This window comes from Schistocerca nitens, chromosome 7 (genome assembly GCF_023898315.1).
Source record: "Schistocerca nitens isolate TAMUIC-IGC-003100 chromosome 7, iqSchNite1.1, whole genome shotgun sequence".
In the NCBI taxonomy this organism is placed as follows: Eukaryota; Metazoa; Arthropoda; class Insecta; order Orthoptera; family Acrididae; genus Schistocerca; species Schistocerca nitens.
Genome location: NC_064620.1, coordinates 608,736,777 through 608,759,710, shown reverse-complemented (window position 1 = coordinate 608,759,710; position 22,934 = coordinate 608,736,777). Strand labels below are relative to the sequence as shown.

Below are 22,934 nucleotides of genomic sequence, written 5' to 3'. Positions count from 1 at the left end.
AGACTGGATAATATGCAAGATGCAGATTACTGATTAAACATCACACATGAGTTAATAAGAGTGAAAAGATAAGTGGATTGTATGTAACAGAGGTCAGATGGTGCAGTGAAAAATAGACAGGTAAGACAATGAAAGATGTAGACAACTAAAACTGAGTGACAGAAGGAGAACTTACTGTGAAGAAATGCCAAGACAGAAGAAATTAACGTAAATTAATGCCAGGTGGGTGGTAAGAACCAAGGACATGTTTTGGCACTAGTTTCCCCCTCCAGAAATCTGAGAAACTGTTGCTTGGGGGAAGATTCGGAACAGTACATGTGGTGCAACAGGCACCAAGGTCACAACTGTGATGTTCTAGCACATGCTCTGCAACACTATATTGTGTGTTGTCAGTATACACCCTCTACCTACTCCCATTAATCCTAATTGATAATTTGTTGATAAAAGGCCGAACAGTGTTTACGTAACAGTTTGTGTATGACATGTGTTGGCTGGAACAGTTGATGGTAGGAGGGTGCATGTGGTATGGTACATCTTGCATTGGGGCAGTTGAAGGGTAGGAGCCATTGGGTAGGGAGATGGGTGCAAAAGGAGCACAGGGTCTGACAAGAATATTGCAGATATTGGGAGGGTGGCAAAAAGCTGTTCTAGATGTGGAGAACAAAATTTTACATACAATGGATCTCATTTCAGGACCTGAGAAATTGTATTAGAACACATTATATTAGCCCACATAGAGCGCGCGCGCGCGCCCACACACACACACACACACACACACACACACACACACACACACACACACACACAGTCTCTGGCTGCTATAGTGTGAAGAACACTTACTGAAAAAGCCCACCAAACTGAAGCACATAATCCACACACCACCACACAGTGCATGGTGCATGGTGAAGGCATATTGCACCACTTCCAGTCATTACCCCAAAAGTAAGGAGCATAGAAAGCAGGGTAAACATGGATTCATGACCAATAAAACAAGCAAAGATGCAAACATCATCAGGTAAGTTGATGCAGAGTGTTCTTTGGAAGTGCCATTGTGTGTTGCTATCAGATTATAACGATAAGGAGAAAACCTCCACATACTGGTGAAATCTCCAAATGAGGTAATGCGAGGCTGTCAGGGTGAAGTGTCACAAGAAGCTTAATGAGGTCATATTTTTGCTCAATGACAATGTATCAGCTCATTCTGTACAGAACAGACATGTCGTCTCTTTCAGCTAACAAATTTTGCCTCATCCTCATATTCTCCGCTTAGTGATTTTTTCCTGACATAGAAACCATTGGGTGGCAGCGATTTTTCAAATGGAATGGAGTCAATTTTTAGGGTGGAACGTTTTCTGAATGATCAAAATGCAGACTTCTACAACTGAGGTATCTGTCAAGGAATATGTAATTCGAAAAAATATGTTGCATCAACCTTTCTGACTAAACACAAAAAAAGCCTTGTTCTATAATCAGTTCAGCACTGTAACCCAAGTAAGTTACTGTACATGCACAATTGTGTATGTACAAATTCGTTACAACAACATAGCCAAATTGTTGCTGGCTACTCTTGTGGACAGTATACAAGGATTCTCTGAATCCGAATACAGCAGATTAAGTGACAAATCAAAGAAGACTATACCATAAAGTAATTGTCTACTGTTGAAACTACGGATGTCGGAGAAGAAAATTCTGCAGGCGAATGGATTCCAAGTAAGTAAGATGCTGCTGCTTCAGATGCTGAACATGTTGTTTGCACTTTCAGTGATCAATAAGTCAAAAGAGATGAGCAATAATAGTAGGAATGACACTGGTAGAGCTGATTAAGACACTAAAGCTATTGTGTCTTCTTCAGACTCAATGTGGTAAATATAGAACCAAGAAGAGTATAGTTTTTGAGGGAATAATTAGAATTTTACAACCACTTCCCCATACCATAGAGCGAATGGCAGTTCTGCTTACAAATGGCATATTCTAGAAGTTTGTGTCAGTGTTCTGTGATCCATTTTACATTTTCTAACGGCAACTCCCCCTCATTCTTTCATCATAACAGATGCTGGCATGAAACTGGACTGCACAAATTTACTGGTTTCATTTCTGAATGGCTTCTTGAACCAAACTTTTTTGTCATTATGCACAGTTGACCTGCACAGTCCATTTTCTGGATTTGAAGATGTGTGTTCTTCATGGCTTAAAAAATTTCTCTGCAGAAAATCGCATTCTGTCTGCTGTCATGTGCTGTCTTTTCATTTGCATTCCTTCTTTTTTGGGACAGAGCCAATGAAATTAACCTGATCAGAAATTGTTTTACAGCATATAATAATCAAAAACAATTTAGTTTATCTATTTGTAATGTTTACAGTGTAACCACCGGTGTTTTTTCAATTTTCAGTACAAGGAATATTCTTAAATATGCATTAGTCCCTAATCATGATCATAGAAATAGAGACAGAACCTGTTGGCCTTTCAGTTCAGCACTTTGGCGTGCAGTTGTTTTGGTGGCTGTCTGCTCTATGAGAAGAATGTTGTTTCAGCTGTCTATTCCAATCTCATTGGAGATATAATAAGTCTCTCTGCTTTATAATAGTTCTCCGACTCCAACCAAAAAAAAAATTAGGAAAATCTGAATGTAACTAGCTTCTTGTGAACATACAACTTGACCGATTAATGTGTGCGCACTGAATAATTTATCAACTGGGTTTCTGTATGTATCTACATGTATTGTCAGCTTTCTTATCTTGAAATTCTACTTCATTATGAGAACCAACTGGATTTAGATGACCATTTCAAGGTCAGAAGTGTGTACTTATATTTACCACTGAACTAGCTCAACAGCTTGACTTATTGGCAAGTTTGGTGGCTTCAAATGTGACCACTAACTAGGCTGCAGACTGAGTTAGGTTTGTATCGCCAATACGCATTCTCAGTCAAAGATAAGGCAACATGCTGCAAACTTACATGATGTCCAAAACCCCTGGATCAGTTCCAACCACATTTGGCACACCAACAACAAGCCTCACAGGTATTTGCAGTGTGGGTGTTAGAAACCCCTAGCTGACACTGAGGCTGAGATGTGGGCAGATAGCACAGCTGGCATGTCATGTCTGTGTAGTATCAGTCTCTTTATTCAATTCTTTGGCTGCTGGAGGGGCAGTACATGGGCAGGCAGCGGCAGGGGGGATGACATGGAGAGAGGGAAAGGAGGTGTTGTGGAAGAAATGTACATGTAGAGGTTTGAGTGTAAGGTGGTCGAAGTGTGGGAGGTGGAGGTAGGGGTAGAGGTAGAGGTAGAGGTAGAGGTAGACATAGAGTGGAGGGAGGGGGGAAATGGGGGGTATGTATGTGTCAGATGCAGATGTATGTGCAAGCAGGGTCACAGGTAAAATGCTGGATTGGATTGGATTGTGGACAAATGCTGTGCACAGGGTGCTGCTGCTTCACCCACCTACCTCACGAGATCAAATGAGTCAAACATGTGAACGTCTTTACAGAGAAGCCTGTGTGTTGCTATTACTCTGTTGAAGGCCATCATTCTGATTTTTTTTTAAACTGTCCAAAGCATTCCAAACTACAAGTACTTTCCTTACGCTGGACTGACTATTGGGGCCTGTAACAATCCGATGCATCACAGCTTACTCAAATAAGTTTCTTTTGTGTATAATGATTCATTTATCTGGACTTGTCTTAAGGCGGTGTATTTGAATGAAATATTTAGATAACTTTGGTAATGTTATGTGTTACCCAACATATACATATTAATGGAATTAGGCTTGTAGACTGGTCAGAAGTTTTGTTATTTTTCATGTATGTAAACTGATAGGGATGGACACCACACTTGTTCAAGACAGAATAGTACTTGCAGCCTCAGGACAACTCACAGCACAGTGCCTGCAGAGCATTACATTATTCTGTGCTACAGCATCCTGTCTTGAAGATGTGTGTTAGGCCAGTCAATTTTAGAACTGTCATTCAACTGTCAAACTGGGTTCACGTTATGTCAGATCAGATGTATGAACATTGTTTAAGCTATGTTACCTTGCATACAGCGATTTTAACCAAAGGTGCAATTGCAATATACCTCTGTTCACAAGACACCTTTTATTCTCTCTCTCTCTCTCTCTCTCTCTCTCTCTCTCTCTCTCTCTCTCTCTCTCTCTCTCTCTCTCAAACGCACACAAATGTATGCCTCCAAATTGATTGCTACCTAGCAGTGAGATCTAGCTTTTCCTGCTCACCTCATTTCTGATGTGCATCATAATAAAAATTTAATAGTATGCTGCACCCTACTTTCTTCTAGAGCTCAGTCAGTTTCCTGCCCTCAACCAGGTAACAGGCTGTATTCATTCTTTTGCTCAAAAATAAGGGAATTATCCAAATTGCTGTCTTTAACTCTACCTTGATTCTTTTTATCCCCTCCAACAGAACTAAATTTTTTTTATCTCAATCTGAGCTTAAACGACAGAAAGCTTTTATCTTTGCCATTAGTTCTGTGATCTTCATGTCTTTTACGCATAACCTTCATAAGCCCTTGGCCAGTCTCACTGGGAATCTCTTGTCCTGTCCCAATACAGTTGCCCCTGCATCTGAAGAGAGTTCTGTAGTCATGTTGTCCAAAGTGTCAGGTCTTAGGTTACAGTTGGTACCTCAGAACAGCCACAAATGAGAGTTGCCAGTGGAACCACAACTTGCTACATTACACAGCATCCAAAATGCACAAACGTTCTTTAATTTGATGAAACTGTGTGACATAGGAGGTCAGGGAAATCAGTCATTGTAAGGCCCTTATACTGAGAAACACATTAAATGATCCAATGTAGTAATTCTAATATGAGAGAATAAATATCTTATGGGGGCAAACAAATGACCTAAAAAGATTTCTTATAGTCACAGGATGGCAGAGGCACATTCTGGAAGTGAGAATAACCGTAACAGAATTCAGGATTACTTTGGTCCAGTTGTGGAGTATCATCCAGATCTGTAAGTTATCTTAGTCCGTTCAGCCCCAGGATCATACTACGACAGCAGTAGGGGAATCAGTGTTTACAGCAAGATGTATGAGGGGTTGTCAAAAAGTTTATAGCCTGAGTTAGTTACCATATTGCCTTGCACAAATACCACCACCTACTTTTATGGTGACCCTTTCTGGGTATGCAAGTCAAATTTCACATCTCCAGCTTTGTTAGTTTTGCCACTTGGATGTGTTTTATATCTTAGTGTCAGCAAAATGGTGAATATTGAGAGAATAAGGAACTGTGCTGTGATTGAGTATCTTCATTTGAGGGGAGTGACACCCAAGGAAATTGTGGAGGACATGTGGAATATACGTAAGGACAGTGCTCCGTCTTATGAAACAGTGAGAAACTGGGTGTCCAACTTCAAACATTGAAGAACGAGTGTTGAAGACATGATAAGCAGTGGAAGACCTATCGCCATTGCCACTGATGAAACAGTGACTGCAATTCATGGTAAGATTTTGTAGGATCATCGAACAACGTTGCAGCACACTGAAACCACATTTGGAATCTTTCATGGGCATGCTCACAACATTGTTGTTCATGTTTTGGGAATGCAAAGTTTCATCACAGTTGGTCCTGGAAGACTTGAATGCAGATCAGAGGTGGGAACATGTGCAGCATTATGAAGAAATCGTCCACCAATCTGAAGTGGATGAAGGCAGCTTTCTTGCAAGGAATGTGATAATGGACAAAATGTTGGTTCACCACTTTGATTCCAAGACAAAACAGCAGTCACAACAATGGAAACATCTTTCATCCCCTACCCCAAAAAGATTCCAGGTGCAAAAATCAGCCAGTAACTGATTGGCATTGGTCTTCTGGGATGCAGAAGGGGTAAACATGGCGGATTACTTGCGAAAGTGTGCAACTATCAGTGGATCATACTATTGCACCCTCCTGCACCATTTGAGAGAAGAGATAAAGGAAAAATGTGTGGAAAATTGGCACATGGAGTTCTTTTCCATCAGGACAATGCATCAGCACACGAAGCCCTTGCAACACTGTGACGGTGGGTTTGAATTTTTACATTATCTGCCACATTCACCAGATTTGGTTCCACAAGTCTTTTCTTTTTCCAAACCTGAAAATGACCTCAAAGGACAATGATTTTACAATGATGATGCAGTGAATGCTTGGTTGGATTTGAAATTAAAGAATTTTTATTTGAATGGTTTGAAGAAGTTATCTGAGTGTGCCCACATATGTATTAGTGTACATTGGTATCATATTGAAAAATAAATTGATATAACCCCCTATCATAGAGTGCCCTAAGTAATTTTAAATTGGTGAAATTAAGGAACTAATTTGAAACCATGGGGGTACTTGCAAAAGAGAGCAGTTGACTCTTGTCAGGAGAATCATTTTCATTATCATGAGTACCTTTGAGTGTGCTGGTGCAAAACAGACTTCAATATGACACTGGTGGAAAGAGAGAAAGTCACAAAATATAATTGGACAACCAGGTAGACATGTGAAAAATTAAGAAACCGGGGGGGCAATGAATTCCCTCTGAGTAATATGTAAACTCAATTTGGAGTTCTAGATGAAAATGGTGCATCTTATTTTGAAGCATAGACCGGGGTAATACGAGGGCAACAAAAACACTTGCCAACAGAAAAATGCTCCTATCTGAGCACAAAAAGGCCAATATGCTCCTGTTTAATAAACTGATTAAAAAGTTGGGTACTAGCTGCCACAGCCGGCCGAAGTGGCTGTGCGGTTCTAGGCGCTGCAGTCTGGAACCGTGTGACCGCTACGGTCGCAGGTTCGAATCCTGCCTCGGGCATGGATGTGTGTGATGTCCTTAGGTTAGTTAGGTTTAACTAGTTATAAGTTATAGGGGACTAATGACCTCATAAGTTGAGTCCCATAGTGCTCAGAGCCATTTTTGAACTAGCTGCCACATTCTATCTTCCGCACCACTTTTAAAAATTCTCCCAAAAATTTTGGCATTTGAACATATCCTTGTCTTTTCACATGCACCTCACATCTCACTCCCACAAGCTCCCCTAACTGTAACTTGCTTACACTCACTAGCCATCACACCAAGTCGCTTATACCCATCAATCATTGTCATTTTCTCTCTATCTCTCTAACTGTCCCGTGTCATAGTCTTAGTTCCCTTCCTTCTGTCCTCCTGCTGTTATCTCCTTTCACTGCCACTGCCTCCCTCTTACTGCTAATGTCTCATTCTATCCTTTCAATTGCAAATGTCTTCTCACTACTGTTATCTTCTCTCTTCTTTGTTGCCATTGTTGTTGACTGTCTCCGATTATCACTGGTTCTCACTCATACTAATTTCTACTTCTGTGGATTTTTCTCCTAACGGAACTGTCTTTTACTATTTTCTTTGCACTCTTCTGCCACTGTCATGTGTGTTCCACTCCCACTTTCTTCCTCTCTTTCTCTCAAACTCTCATTGCCTATTTCACTCCACCCTTTCTATACCACAACCATTGTATAATATCATCCATTATTTATTACTTTTCCAGCATTTAACTGCTGTTTCCATTCTTTCCCTGCTATTGAAACGAATGTCACTTGTATGACAAGTATTTCATGGGTCAGTAACATTTTGAGATTTTGCTTTTGTGAAACCGAGTAAGTCAAAGGTAAATTTACACCTCAGTCCAGAATTTACATGCACAAAACTTTCATATGTGCTCAAATATTACAAGTTTAGGTTCCAGAACCCTTCTGATGACAACAGACACTTCACTTCTCCATTACTAAGTCACTTTATTCACTTTGTAAACAATGTTTTTTGCCTCACACTGCATTTTATGTGCATATTTTACAAGCACAGGTAGGCTAACTTTGAAACACAGTATCTTGGAAATGGTTACATATACCTATAAAATTTTCAACTTTTTTCAGGGATGGAATCTTAAGAATGTGTCAAAAATTACAGCCATTTCCTGTATATAGCCATCTTGGAATCCGTGGCTTGAATTTTATACTCAAAAATCACATTTTTGGGGTATTTCATGATAATGGATACTGATATTTGAAAACAGGAAGATGGTATTTCTAGATAAATGCATAGAGATTATATCCATAAAACTTCAGCAGTTTGATCTTGTTAGTTATTTAATTTATCCAGAGCTGACAAACAAATGCTAAGAAACTTTTTTTGTTTTTGTTTTGGGTCTTTGCAGGAACCACAAATGATCTAACTGATGCCTCCATGAGCTGCTTAAGGCACACTGTAGACCACATTGAACACAAAAACAACCAACCTATTTGCTCCATTTTCCTAACCTGAAAAACTTGTGTAATATTTAAAAAACTGACCCTGTACTGCAGGATAGTTATAGTTACACAAATGCTTCCTAGCCCAAGGACTATGCAAAACACTTGACCCTAACTTTCTGTCACCAATAGACCCCGAAGTCAGAGCCCTGGAAAAACCACTTTTTATGCATTTGGAAAGCACTGGTATGACTCACAGTCGTATGTATTCCAGTTGAGGTTGACCAGGCAACAGATAATGATAGCAAGGACCACATTAACAAATGTCAATTATACAGTAAGTTTTATGGAAGGATGTGAACAGATTATTAGTCAAGGACTGAAAAGGCTCAGTCTGCATACAGTACAATTCAAAAACATCATTTATCAAATGCTGCAAAGAGCTGTTATATTGATACCACTGATGTATATTTAAAAACTGAAATCTACTCTAAAGGCAGTGGCAGAACAACACACACACACACACACACACACACACACACACACACACACACACACACACACACACACACACACACACACACACACAGGTTAAACTTATAAAAGCTTTCAAAGCCAGTGGTAACTCCTTCCAGTGGAAGAGTTGAAGTTGTAGGAAGAGCAGTGAAGGAAGAGGACTTGAGAAATTTAGGAAAAGGATTACAGTTCAAGAAAGGCACCCAGAACCACAGGTCAGGGGAGACCTACCAAATAGGATGAGAAGGAAAGACAGACTGTTTAAGACTGCACCAGATGAGAATTTAAATTGATTACTTTCATTGTTAAACTATAAAATATTACCTGCAAATTACATTAACTGTAAATATACAATAGGATATTTTAAAACCCCCATTTATACTCATGTTCCATTAGTTAAATATTGGAAACTTGTGAAGGATGACATTTGAGACAAATCATTCCTAATAGAACTTGCAGGTTACAATAGTTACCCCAGGTGCCTAAAATAATTGATCTTTATATATTCATTCCTCGCAATACCATAAGCTATATGTCAAAATTCCTGTGGTAGACAAATGTGTGTTTCCTTTATACAAAATTTTGTCCCTTCCTATTGAAGTAGATGCAAAAAAAACAGTAACTTGTTATACTCATATAGCCCAAGGCAAGGAAATGATGTTAATTCATGATGCCAAATGTCAATACACAAAATGAAGCAAGCAACATTAAGTAATGATCACTTAAAAGTGATCAGAATAGCATATGCAAGCAAATATTTGTTTCTCCTCCCCTCCCCCTCCCCCCGCACACCCCGCCGACCCTAAGGCACCATGAGATAATTTCCTAGAATTTGAAACTTATTGCTTGTCCAATCTTCCCATTGTAGGTATTATATTCCTTTCTGAGCACTGGATGAAGGCTAATGAGCTCTCATTTTTAATTTTCCAAATTATCTCGTGGCACTAGAGATTGCAGAGCCACTGAAAGGGGTGGTGACTGAATAATACAGCAAACAGTCATTACTTGCAGCTACAGATCAACAGATGGAAACATTGTTCACTTTCTAAAAGTCTGTAATCTCAATTACTTATTACATTTCAAAAAGGAAAAAAGTTATTCTGTACTTTTATTTTAATGGAAATTAGCAGTGGTGTCACATGAAGCCAGTGATTTAAGAAAAGAACTAGCAGCTTTCTCAATGGAAAATACTCTAAAAGAACCTACTAGACTAACTCCAACTTTCTTTTCTTCCATTGACACTATCACTGTAAATCCCTACTCTGCCCCAGTAATAAAACTTGAGAACTTGTCAAATGGTCTCTCTGATGGCAAAGGCCTCCTGTTAGATGTAAGCCTACAATATGAAGTAAATTCCATGTCCACCTCACTCAAAATAATTCACTGGAGGTGCATTTATGATCCTGATAGTTAGCAATTATTTAAGGATTTGGTAAAACACAGTCTTTGGTAAATGTTTACCTGGAAGAAGACACTCACTCATAAAAAGGCTAAGAATTTTGTTGACACTCTGAAACTGAAAATGAAGGGTTGATAACACAATGAATATTCAGCTCCTACACAACTAAGCAAAGACTGTACAAGGAAAGTAAAAGTAACAGACACCACAGTTTTCTTAATTATTTCAAAAAAATATGAGAAAGTTCTTCAGGAACTGATATCCAAGTCAGATAAGCTCTCAGTCAACCAGTACATTAAAAATTCAATCAACACAAATAAAGCTGTGTGGAAAGTTGTCAGTGGTACTACAAGAACAAAGCCTAAACAACCACTGCCTTATTTTCTAAGTGAGAATGGGAAAGAATATCAGATTATAAAGAAATAAGCAAATTTTTTAATGCACATGCCACAAATAATGTGAGTATTCCTTCTTCAGGAATGACCAAACAACAAAAAAACCTTTTTGAAATAATGCTAAAAAAATCAGACAGGTCAATCTTATTAACATCAACGCCAGCTGCAGAGGTTATAAAAATTATCAGAGAAACAAATATCTCATGCTTTTGTGGTACTGATGGTTTGTCTGACCGTTTAATAAAAAACTGGCCACAGAAACTGCTGGATCCCTTTATGATGAAAAACAGTTCATTAAGCAATGACTACTTTCTGGAACTCCTCAAAATCTCAAGAGTCATTCTGAAAGTTGGCTGCTTCCCTGACTTCACGAAGGAAGCAACTGCGTCAGTTTCAATGGACATTAGAAGACAGCTAAAAATGGTATGTGAAAAAAGGACTAAAAAACAGTATACAAAAGTGGAGATCTAAAACTAAAAATTAAATGGCCTTTGCCGTATTGCTTCAGTAGACAAAAAGTGAAATGCAGTTGACCACCCACAAGGCATTCGCTAAAACGGCTGATAAATCAGATGGCAAATCCACGCTGGAATGTCGATTGGTAAAAAAAAAGGAAAGGGCATTCCAGCAGGTTGTGGTGGACAGTTAAAATTTGGGCGCAATATGTACAAAGTGGTGGGGCAGCACCACTGATCAAATGACAATGACTAAAAAGGCAGTGCCCAATACGCAGCCGAGTTAAAATAATCTCCTCCCGGTGAGAGGGCCGAGAGGAGGTCGTCCAAGGTGTTGGGAGAGGCTTAATAAGCCTAAGGTTATTCTCATGAAGGAGGAACACTGGTGATGCCAAATGGGCACCACCTCCTGACAGACGGAAAGTCAGATCATTGGAGAGAACAGAGGTACTCGTGGGCTGAGGTACAAGTTTGGTTGGATGGTTGGTTTAGGGGTGGGAGAAGGACCAAACCATGTAGTCATTGGTCCCTTGGTCCTAAAAAATAAATGTCAAGTGTGAGAGTAAAATGGACGAAACAACACAAAATGGAAAGAAATGAAAAGCCACAAGAACAAAGGGAAGGCAACAAATACTAAAACGTACAAAAGAGGACAAGAAACCAGAAGCTAGAAACAGAAGGGAGTAAAACATGAAAGCAGATTACCATGGCTGGCCAACCTCAAGAATAAAAAGGAAAAGCCAGCCACTCTGCAATACATTAAAACCTCCACCCTAAAAGTACTAGGGTGGAGGGGACAGAGGAACAAAGGACATGCACTGAAACCTACATAGTAGTAGTATAAAACCCACTCCCATGGATAAAACGTAGAACTAAAGCTGTGGAGGCATTGTCACCCAATACCAAAGGAAGGGTGCTGGGAAAGTTAAAATTCTACTGCAGGGCGGCTAAAAGTAGGCAGTTCAGCAAGATGTGGACAACTGTCATTTGGGAGCCACAGTGAAACTGAGGTGGGTCTCGCGATGGAGTAGGTAACCATGCGTCAGCTACGTACAGCCAATGCGGAGCCGGCAGAGGACAACTGATTTCCTGCGAGAGGCCTCCATGGAAGACTTCCACACATTCATAGTATCCTTAGTGACATGCAGTTTATTATGTGTGCAGTTATGACATTCCATCTCCAAAAGCCAGAAAACACTGCAGTGTAAGACAGAATGCAGGTCGGCTTCAGAGATGCCAATCTCCAGAAGCGGTTTCTGCATTGCCTGTTCGGCCAGCCTGTTGGCAAGTTCGTTGCTGGGGATTCTGACATGTCCTGGGATCCACACAAACACCACAGAATGGCAGGACTGTTCCACAGCACTGACGGACTCCTGAATGGATGCTACCAGAGAGTGGTCAGTGTAACAATGGGCAATTGCTTGTAGGCTGCTCAGTCAGTACACAGGAGAAATGACTCACAAGAGCATGAGTGAATGTGCTCAAGAGCATGAGATGAGGCCACCAGCTCTGCAGTGAAAACACTGCAGCCAACTGACAAGGAGTGCTGCGCAACATGTCCTCCATGAACAAATGTGAAGCCTTCGTGACCATCAGCCATTGAGCTGTTGGTGTAAACCACTTCAGGGCCCCCGAACTCAACAAGAATCGAGAGGAAGTAACGGCAGAGAGCCACAGGGTTAACGGAGTCCTTAAGGCCACGCAAAAGGTCCAGGCAAAGCTGCAGCCAAGGCATACACCATGGAGGCGTACGTGAACGGACTGCATGTAGAGATGGTAAAGGGAAGGACTGCAGTACGGAGAGAAGGGACGGTACGCGAACCACAATCATTAGCCCTGATCTGGGCCGCCAATGTGGGAGATGGACTACCATGGGCAGGAAAAGGAGACAGTAATTCAGATGCTCAGAGGAACTACGAATGTGTGCTGCGTAACTGGCAAGCAGCCTCCACCAGTGCGCTCGTCACCGCACTGGTCCTAAAAGCTCCTGTTGCTAATCGAACCCCACAGTGGTGCACAGGACTGAGTAAATGCAATGCTGAAGGCACTGCTGAACCATAAACCACACCCCCATCGTCAATTTGGGATTGGACAAGGGCTGTGTAGAGCTGTAGCAGCGTACAGCAATCTGCACCCCTATTGGTGTTGCTCAGGCAACAGAGGGCATTGAGGTATTGCCAGCACTTCTGCTTAAGCTGCCGGAGATGAGAGAGCCAAGTCAATCAAGCATTGAAAACAATCCCTAGGAATTGATATGTCTCCACTACAGTGAGTGGATCATCATTAAGGTAAAGTGCAGGTTCCAGATGAATGGTACAACGCCGACAGAAGTGCACGACACACGACTTTGCAACTGATAACTGGAATCCATGGGCAAGGATATGATGTTGCCAAGTTGTGTAGTAACCTTTATGTAAGTCAAAAAAGATGGCAATCACGTGTTGCCATCTGGAAAAGGCTTTTCGGATGGCAGACTCAATGGACACAAGATTATCAGCAGTAGAGCGACCCTGGCGGTAGCCGCCCTGACATGGAGATAGCAAGCCACGTGACTCCAGGATCCAACCCAACCGCTGACATACCATACATTCCAGCAGCTTACAAAGAACGTTGGTGAGGCTGATGGGCCAATAGCTATCCACATCAAGCTGCTCTCCTGCACTGCGATGGAAAGATGCCATCGCACCAGATCCAGTTGAAGCTGAACAGAGTATGTCATTTGTAGTCTGATGAGAGATGTTTAATCATCTTGCTGTGGATACGATCAGGCCCAGGAGCTGTGTTGGGGCAATGTGCACGAGCACTGAGGAGCTCGCACTCTGTAAGTAGAGCATTCTAGGAGTCAATGCAGCATGTAGTCAATGAGAGGATGTTCCCTTCCAGCCACCGTTTGAGTGTGCGAAAGGCTGGGGGTAATTTTCTGACGCAGAGGCTCGAGCAAAGTGCTCAGCAATCGCGTCTGCATCAGTACATAACTCGCCATTTGTGGTAACACCAGGGACAGCTGTTGGGGCCTGGTACCTGAAAAGATGTTTGACCTTTGCCCGGACTTGGAAAGGTGCCATGTGGCACCCAATGGTGCAGACGTATCTCTCCTAACACTCCTGAATCCGTCATCTGGTAAGTTGGCAAACTTTGACACAAAGACGTTTAAAGGCTGTGAGGTGCTGCAGGGAAGGGTGCCGCTTATGCCACTGTAGAGCTCACTAACACTCCTTAATTGCTTCAGCGACTTCTGGCGACCACCAAGGGACTGCCTTATACTGCAGGCACCCTAAAAAGTGAGAGATCGAGTTGCCTGCCGCAGAAACAATTGTGCTAGTCACCTGCTCATCCGTCATATCGATGTTGCCGTGGGGGGAGAGTTTCAGTGGTGACAGCAGAGGTGAAAGTTCTCTAGTTTGCCAAAGCCCATCTGCGCAGGCGTCCATGTGCCTGATGCTGGGGCAGTGATAGGAAAATGGGAAAGGGTCACTACCACACAGGTCGTCATGTGCTCTCCAGTGGATAGATGGGAGAAGTCCTGGGCTGCAAATTGATAAATCAATGGCCGAGTAACTATCATGAGACACAATGAACTGTGTGGCGGCCCCAGTATTTGAGAGGCACAGGTCGAATTGCGACAGTAAAGTTTCGACATCTCTGCCTCGCCAGTAAGCACGGTACCACCCCTCAAGGGCTTATAGGCATTAAAATCTCCCAGAAGTAGGAAAGCTTTAGGGAGTTGATCAATCACTGCAGCTAATACATTTAAGGGTACTGCGCCATCTGGGGGAAGATATACATTGCAGACAGTTATTTCCTGTGTCGTCCTTATTCTGACAGCCACAGCTTCAAGAGGGATTTGAAGGGCAAGTGTTCACTACAGACCGGGTTTAGGACATAAATGCAAACTCCACCAGACACACCATTATAGTCACTATGGTTCCTGTAATATCCATTATAGCCATGAAGGGCAGGGGTCCACATTGCTGGGAATGAGGTTTCCTGGAGGACAATGCAGATAGCAGGTGCAAAGCTTAACAGTTGCTGTAGCTCAGCCAGGTGGTGGAAAAAGCGCCACAATTCCACTGGAGGATGACATCATCGTGAGAGTGGGAAGGCATGGAACATTCAATGAGGCAGTTTACGCCTCAGAGTCACCTGCTGCCACTGATTTATTGCCTGAGCAGTCTCTATCCATTGTGTCTGAGGGTGTTATGAGATCTGGGTCCTCAGCGGACACCAAAATCTCCACCCCATTCTCAGCCGCAGAGCTTGTAGATAGCAATTTCCTCAGTCTTTGGGATTTTCTTTTTGATTTCTCTCGCTGCTTCTTGGTTTCCTCTGGATGGGAGTACTTCACTGGCTCAGCCTCCAGGACTGAGAATGAGTGTGAAGCACTATGACCAGTTGCTTTTGGGCTCTTCAGCCTCTGGCAGGTGACATCTTTCCCACTAGGAGAAACCTGGGAAGGGAGTGACCCAAAGGTCCCTTTCCTAGTGAGAGAAGCCAAAGACGACTTACGATTCTCAAGCTCACAAGTGGGGACGGACATCCCTGATGGTTTGTGGGTGGGTGGGAGTGGTGGTGGTGGTGGGGGGGGGCGGAGGGGGGAGGTTATTGCTCCCGAAGTAGATGATGGAGGAGCAACAGGGAGGGAAATTCCCACACCATCAAGGGGGAATATGTAGTCTTCCAGCTCTGAGAGGTGACCTGGTTTGGCGGAGCTGACGGTGCCAGAGCTGTTGTAGCGGCGGCGAAAGACGATGTCATACGCAGAGGCTCAAATTTTGTCTTAGCCTCAGTGTAGGTGAGTTTATCCAGAGTCTTGTACTCCATGATTTTCCTTTCTTTCTTGAGAATCCTGCCATCAGGCGAGCAAGTCGAATGGTGCTCTCCACAGCTGTCACAGATGGGAGGCAGGGCACATTGAGTATTGGGAAGTGATGGGTGTCTGCAGTCTCAGCATGTGATGCTGGAAATACAGTGGGAAGACATATGGCTGAACTTTTAGCACTTAAAGCACCACACTGGGAGAGTGATATAGGGCTTTACATCACACTGGTACACCATCACCTTGACCATCTCGGGCAATATATCACCCTCAAAGGCCAAGATGAAGGTACCGGTGGCAACCTGACAACCCTTCAGACCCCAGTGGACACTCTGGATGAAATGTACACCTCACCCCTCTAAATTGGTGTGCAGCTCATAGTCAGACTGCAAAAGAATGTCACTGTGAAATATGATACCCTGGACCATATTTAAGCTCTTAGGGGGCGTGATGGTTACAGAAACATCCCCCAGATTGTCACAAGTGATTAACTGTCATGACTGGGCAGAGGATGCTGTTTTGATGAAGACTAACCCAGATCTCATTTTGGACAAGCCCTCCACCTTGCCGAACTTGTCCTCTAAATGCTGAACAAAAAACTGAAGCTCCATCGTCATGAAAGATTCCCCATCAGCTCTCGCACATACAAGGTACCGGCATGAATAAGATCGGTTGCCATCCTTTGCCTGATGTTTCTCCCATGGTGTGGCCAGGTAGGGGAATGATTTGTACTTTTGTGTGCTGAATTGAGCTCATGATCACTTGAAGACTGCTGGTGTTTGACCACCAGCAAGAGATGATGGACTATGCTTCATCGCACATCATCCGCCATGATGCCACCCACTGCGACCAGGGGCCCTCCCCATGGGCGCCACCTAGCTGCAGCAAATGCTATCTGGCAGGATGGCCATTGCTGGCAGTCCCAATGCAATGCCCTAGGGAGTGGGAATATACCCCTTGGCATATGTGGCGAGTTAACAGTGCAGGCATCAGCAGAGTGATCCCCGTGTGGTCAGAGGGGTACAGTTAACAGGGTACATGGCGGTGCCACCACAATGGACTGGCTACCGTTCTGGATATCAGGTGCAAATACCTCCATGGTTATTATTGACGCAGAAAGACACTGCGTAGTGCATGGTGGAAAACACACCCAGGAAAGTGTCCTCACCCAAGAGACTAAGAGTGGGCAGGACTGCAATGTGACAATGAGAAAGTTGGCTAAAGATCTCAATGCACAGTGGACACAATGCAGCTTTTAAGGTGCCTTTCCAGAATTGGCTAACTCTTCAGAAAAATTTTGAAGAATGGAGGTCAAACCCTACAGGGGACCATCACATAAATGCCGAAATGTGTGAAATCCCTTTTAGTCACTTCGTATAACAGGCATGAATACCTCAGGCTATTGTAGCCTCTCAACCCACAGGGTGTGCGGCGTGGAGGGGGAGGGGGGGGGGGGCGGTCTGAGCACTGCAGCCTGGCAGACCAACATCACCAGGGACTCACAGAAAAGAGACATTGGCTCCACCAAGAGTGAGCAAGTGACAGTTTTCCTGTACCTGCCGCACTAAGGAATGAGCAGTGTACAGTGCACAAAGACGCTGGAGGGAGCTGGTATAAACAGAGGAGGGTGGTTTGATTGGTAACCCAAGTGGAAAAGTGAAAGCCATTGGTGATGTTCAGGAGTGAAGATGATAAAGACAGCACTGAAGACGTTGCTAAGTTAGACAGGGCCATGGAGAACTGCAAAAGATCACAAAATCATTGACAGAAAGGGAGTAGGAGATGCCTGGTGGGAGACAGGCTACTATAGCGTTAATGGCGATAGTAAAGAGGATGACACTCAGGACGGAACCCTGAGGAACACCATTTTCCTGAATATTGGTGTCCAACAAGGCACAACACTCATGCAACTTGAAAACTCAGTGTTGTAAAAATGCGCAAAGAAAACACAAAATCCACACTGTGCATTTGTGGGTACATGGCGAGACTCCAGCCACCACACCAGCTGGGCATGAATCGTATGTTCTATTACCTTGCAATTGCAGCTGGTAAGGGAGATGGGGTGGTAGCTAGAATGAAGGTTTCTGTCCTTACCGGGCTTAGGTATGGGTATGACGGTGGCTTCATGACAGCGTCCTGGAAATGTGCCCTCAGCCCAGATGCGGTTGTGTGTGTTAAGCAGAAAGCACTTGTCTGCAAGAGAGAGGTGCCGCAACATCTGAATGAGGATAGAGTCTGGCCCCGGGGCGGAGGACTGAGATGAACTGAGAGCATGATCCAGCTCCCTAATAGTGAATGTATCATTATAGCACTCACGATTTGGAGAAGGGAAGGGTATTGCCTGAGCCTACGATGACATTGGCACCTACTGTCAGACCAGAAATGGGGGAATGTATCTTGGTTCCAGAGAGCCATCAGAAGCTGGCCTACACTACAGGGGAAGGTGTGGAACTGTTAAAGGAACTAGTGAATGAAATCCTGCTAGCTATTTTGCTATCCTGAAAAACTCTATACTTTGCACACAACTGTTTACAATAAATGCAGTTTTCCAGTGTAGAGTGGCACATCTCCATGCACAAATTGCATTGACAGGAAGAAGAGGTTTAGTTGATGAAGAAGATCAGCCAAGAGGGCACCTCTTGGATGGGTTCTGTGAGAACCCCAAAAGGGGTGCTGCCCATTAATGCCACCAAGAAGCAGAAATTATTGAGGTTCCTGCCCAATAAGCTGAAGGAATTCTGCCCCGGTGACATCGAAGGACGGAGGTACATAAATGGTACAGAGGGAGAAAGTCAGGTGTGGAAGGAAAAAGCAAATGGCAACAGCTTGAAGATGGGTAGTCAGGGAGACACGATGGCTGCGTAGGTAATCCCATATGAGCAGCATGACACCCCCATGAGATGGGATGCTAATGTCAGGGGGAAGATCAAAATGGATCGATAAGTAATGTGGAAGCTCGAAGCCATCTTGAGGGTGAAATTTTGTTTCCTGAAGGCAGAGTTCAAGGGGATGCTCTGATGCCAGAAGCAGCCATAAATCCTCTCTGTGGGACTGAAGGCTGCAAACTTTCCATTGGAGGACAGTCACGAGGTCAAAGGACGTAGGGGTGTCAACTCGGCAGCTGCCGAGGGACAGCTGGTGTGGAGTTGTTACTACAGGGCACAGAAGCAGAAGCATCCTGCTCCACATGTTCCACAGAAGCATTGGAATGCTTGTGAGGTCAGTCTGTGGAGTGAAGTGCCGAAAAACGGTCAGTGGTGTGCACCAGAGAGACATAGGCCTTCCAGGCTATGTGATCTCGTGGCGACACTGTCAAGCAGGACCCTTGAGTGGGTGAAGGAGAAGACTGTTTGCCCTTAGTGCACTACTTCAAGCCCTTCTGGTCAAAGGAAGACTTGGGTGTTGTTTGGCTGGAGGGAGAAAGGTAGCCTTCTCGGGAGTACTCCTCCTGTCCTTTTCTGCCTGCCAGTTGAATAGTGGGTAGCTTTGCCCCTTTAGGTGAGAGTTTAATGGTTAGTTGCTCAGTGGGTTTGGGGGGGGGGGGGAGGAGTTGCTCAGTGGGTTTGGGGGGGGGGGGGAGAGGTGATACTACCTTGACACTGAGTGGCTTCACAATATCAGAGCCAAATTTGGGGTTGCATGTCTGCGTGACCACGTCCTTCATGGAGCAAGGGGGGTAACAACAATGGAACAATAGATGCCAGACAGGAGAACACAGGGTTTGCAACTAACCAGTAACTTGCGAGCTAGTGGGTAAGGCACTTTTTCCTTTACCCATATCTCCTGAACAGCCCACTCGTGTAGATAAATGGGACAATCCCAGGACGAGGCGGCATGGCCACCTTTGCACACAGCGGGGAGGATGAGGCAGACATTCGCCCCTGTGTGCATCCATGCCACAGGTTATACCTTTGGCTTGGTGTTGACAAGATGTTTGAGTATGTTTAAACAATGTCACTGATAGCAGTGCATTGGATTCGCAATGTACGGCCGGACTGTGATAATTTCAGAGCCTGCTTTAATCTTGGACTGCAGCACCACCCTATCAAAGGTGAGGAAAATAGTGCGGGTGATCAGCACAGAGGATTCTACCTCTTTCATTACACTATGGACAGCAATGACACCCTGATCAGAGAAGTAAGTCAGCCTCAGTTAGACCGTCAAGCAGCTTGGTGTAAATGACACCATGGGAAGAATTCAAAGTTCTATGTGCCTTGACACGAACAGGGTAGCCATGGAGAAGTGAGGCAGCAAGCAGTTGTTGTGCTTGAGAATCAGAAGCAGTCTCCAAAAGCAAAGTGCTATTTCATAAATGAGAGCAGTATTTCAGAGAGCCAGCAATGGCATTAACACCTTTCTGAATAATAAACGGATTGACTGGGGCAAAGGACCAACTGTCTTCAGTATGTGATATGACAAGGAACCGCAGTGCAGTCTGAAGGATCTGTAGATCAGTAGCCTCAATAAGTTTACGTTTCCTCAATGTCGATTGAGAGGATGATTGACTCATGAGGATATCCCAGATGATTTCCAGCATCTCCAATGGCATGCTCCTTCCAACTGGGGGACCCATTCACAAGGGGGCTCACCTACCTTAGGTGATTGTTCACACATCAGGTCACACCTACTGAACAACTGATGGAGGGACCAATTGCAAGTCAGGAAGGTTACAGCTCAGGCACTCCCCTCCCTGGGCCTCGCCTGTACCTGGGGGTACGTGCAAAACCTACCTGTTGACCCGAGGCTGGGAATTATGCATTACCCAGTCACCTTTTGTGTGTCAGACACTTGGGCCAGCCTTCAGAAGTGCACAGGGAGGAAGAAGAAGAAGAAGAAAAGGATCCTCTAATGCTGAAGTGGAGGAACTAGAGGGGGAAGGGAACAAATAAAGGAAAAGGGAGTTTATAATAAAGTCAAGAGCATTCACAGGTCAGCGACAGAATGCAGAATGTTCCCAGTACTACCTCAGACATGTTCCCCAATGGACGAGAAGAAGAACAGGAAGAGGATAGACATACAGCATAGAAGGGAAAAAGTGCTGCAAAGGTTGGAGCCCCATGCTATCCATGCACGAACCCGCCAAGGAGTGGCAAGCCTCATGAGGGGGTTTTTCATTTTCATTTAGAGTTGCAGGCTATAAATGTGGGGAGGTACAATAGTGAATCACTGTCCTAAAAGAGAAATGATCAAATATAAACCTGCTGAAGACATTTCAGAGAGCATAGGGAAGAAGTGTTTGGAAGAACACCCATTAGATATGAAGTATGTAGTAGTGATGTAACATCTGAAATAAACAATGTGTCAAGGCAATATTTAGGGGATGTATAGAGAAGTGAACCACCAATGTTTATGTCAAGAATAGGCAAGAGATGAAAAAAAGTGGTTTTAAAAGACTTTAGTGTATTCATATTTTGATCACAATAATCCTGTACTGTATATGGGTACTGTGTGTTATTCATGATAAGAGAATGATAAATGTTTGTAGATTTATGTATTGAAGGTGTTTACATGCAAATCAGATTAAACAATTATTTTTATGTTCAAGATAAAAGATTGCATTTTATAATATATTCATGTATTGAATGACTATGATTAACTGAAAAAGATGAATTCATTATGCATACTGGTAAATTTATATGGTGAAAGATTTAGGGTTACTGGAAAGAGGTTAATCCGTATATTAAAGGATTTATAGAGCAATAAAAAATTAATTATGTAATGAAGATAAAAGAGTGTGTGTGTGTGTGTGTGTGTGTGTGTGTGTGTGTGTGTGTGTGTGTGTGTGTGTGTGTGTGTCTCCTGCATCAAACTGACAGAAATATTTTTGGAGTCCAAGGACAGAGTACAAGACTTTCTCTCAAGGGGCAAGTATTGCAAATGATTTACATTAGGTACCTTGAGTAGTTTCAAAGAATAATATGGCATAATGTGTACATGCAGAAGTGAAACTTTATGTCAACCAGGTTGCTGAGAAACTGTTCTTTGGCTAAGGACAGCAAGACTACATGGCAATAAATAGTGAAGCTGGGATGGAAGAAGATCAGGTGATATATGTAGCATGCAATCCATAGGTGTCACATTTGGGAGCCAATATAAACACTGCAACAGGCATTGTAAGGTATTCAAATGACTGCTTGCCTTAGACACAGGAAATGCTATGCTCTGCTTCTGGAGTGGGGCGTACTTTCTCACAGCACTTAGATGCACAGGGTAGAAACAGGATTGTACAATATTGAAGATGTTTAAGTAATGGGAATTCTTGATTTTATCACAGAATATTTATTTATTCATGAATTTCAAATTTGTACCTTTGGTAGTAATTGCCCTCAGCTATAAAACACCTGTACCAGCAGATTATCCAATCTTCAAACTTATTATGGAATTCACTTTCTGTTGTGTCGTTCAGCTCCTTCAGCAATTCTGTTTTTACCTCATAGTGGCAAAACAACATCCTTACACAGTTCTCCTCAGCCTCAGGAATAGAAAAACACTGCAGTGTCTATGACTGGAAAATACCCTACCTGAGTCAACACCACAATTTTGTGGCAAGAAAAAAAAAACCGTTAACAGGCATTGAAGTGCAAGTGGGAAAATTATCGTGATGCAATTTCCGTGAGTAGTTTTGCCACAGTTCTGTTCATTTTCTGTGTATTGCTTCACACAAATGGGGCTTAACTTGTGGGTAGTATTACTTACTGACTGTACAACCATGAAGCAGGAACTCTTGATGCAATATCCCATTTTAATCTAAGAAAAGAGTGGGGGAACTCTTACACGAGATTAAATTTTTAGAATTTTTTTCAGTCTTGGCTCTTCAGGCAGTTTTCTTTGCTGGGCCTCAGTTCCTCAGTTTCATTATCCATTATACCTTTCTTTGGAAGTTCTGGATCATTGCTGACCCAATTCAACAATTATTGAGCAGTGTTACACAATTTCCTTTTTGGTCAAAATTCAACAACTTCACAGAAAAACTTAGTTCCTACAGGTTTCATGCCCAAAACATTCAAAAAATTTGCTTGGAATGGGCCAAAGGATATGCCAACATCATCAGCAAACTCTCAGATTTTCCAGAACCACTTTGTTTGCTTCCCTCACACTGTTATCAGTTAATGATGTGGTTGGGCATCCAGGGTGGTCATTGTTTTCAAT

General features: G+C 43.1%; 1 protein-coding gene across 1 annotated transcript in view; it reads left to right on the top strand.

Annotated features, from left to right (window-relative positions):
• Positions 1-2,407, top strand: part of LOC126195774 (nascent polypeptide-associated complex subunit alpha, muscle-specific form-like) — a 67,326-nt gene extending 64,919 nt beyond the window's left edge. Inside the window, exon 4 of the mRNA XM_049934406.1 lies at positions 2,390-2,407. Within this exon, the coding sequence (XP_049790363.1) occupies positions 2,390-2,407 (18 nt within the window). The remainder of the gene's footprint in view (positions 1-2,389) is intronic.
• The last annotated feature ends 20,527 nt before the right edge of the window (positions 2,408-22,934 follow it).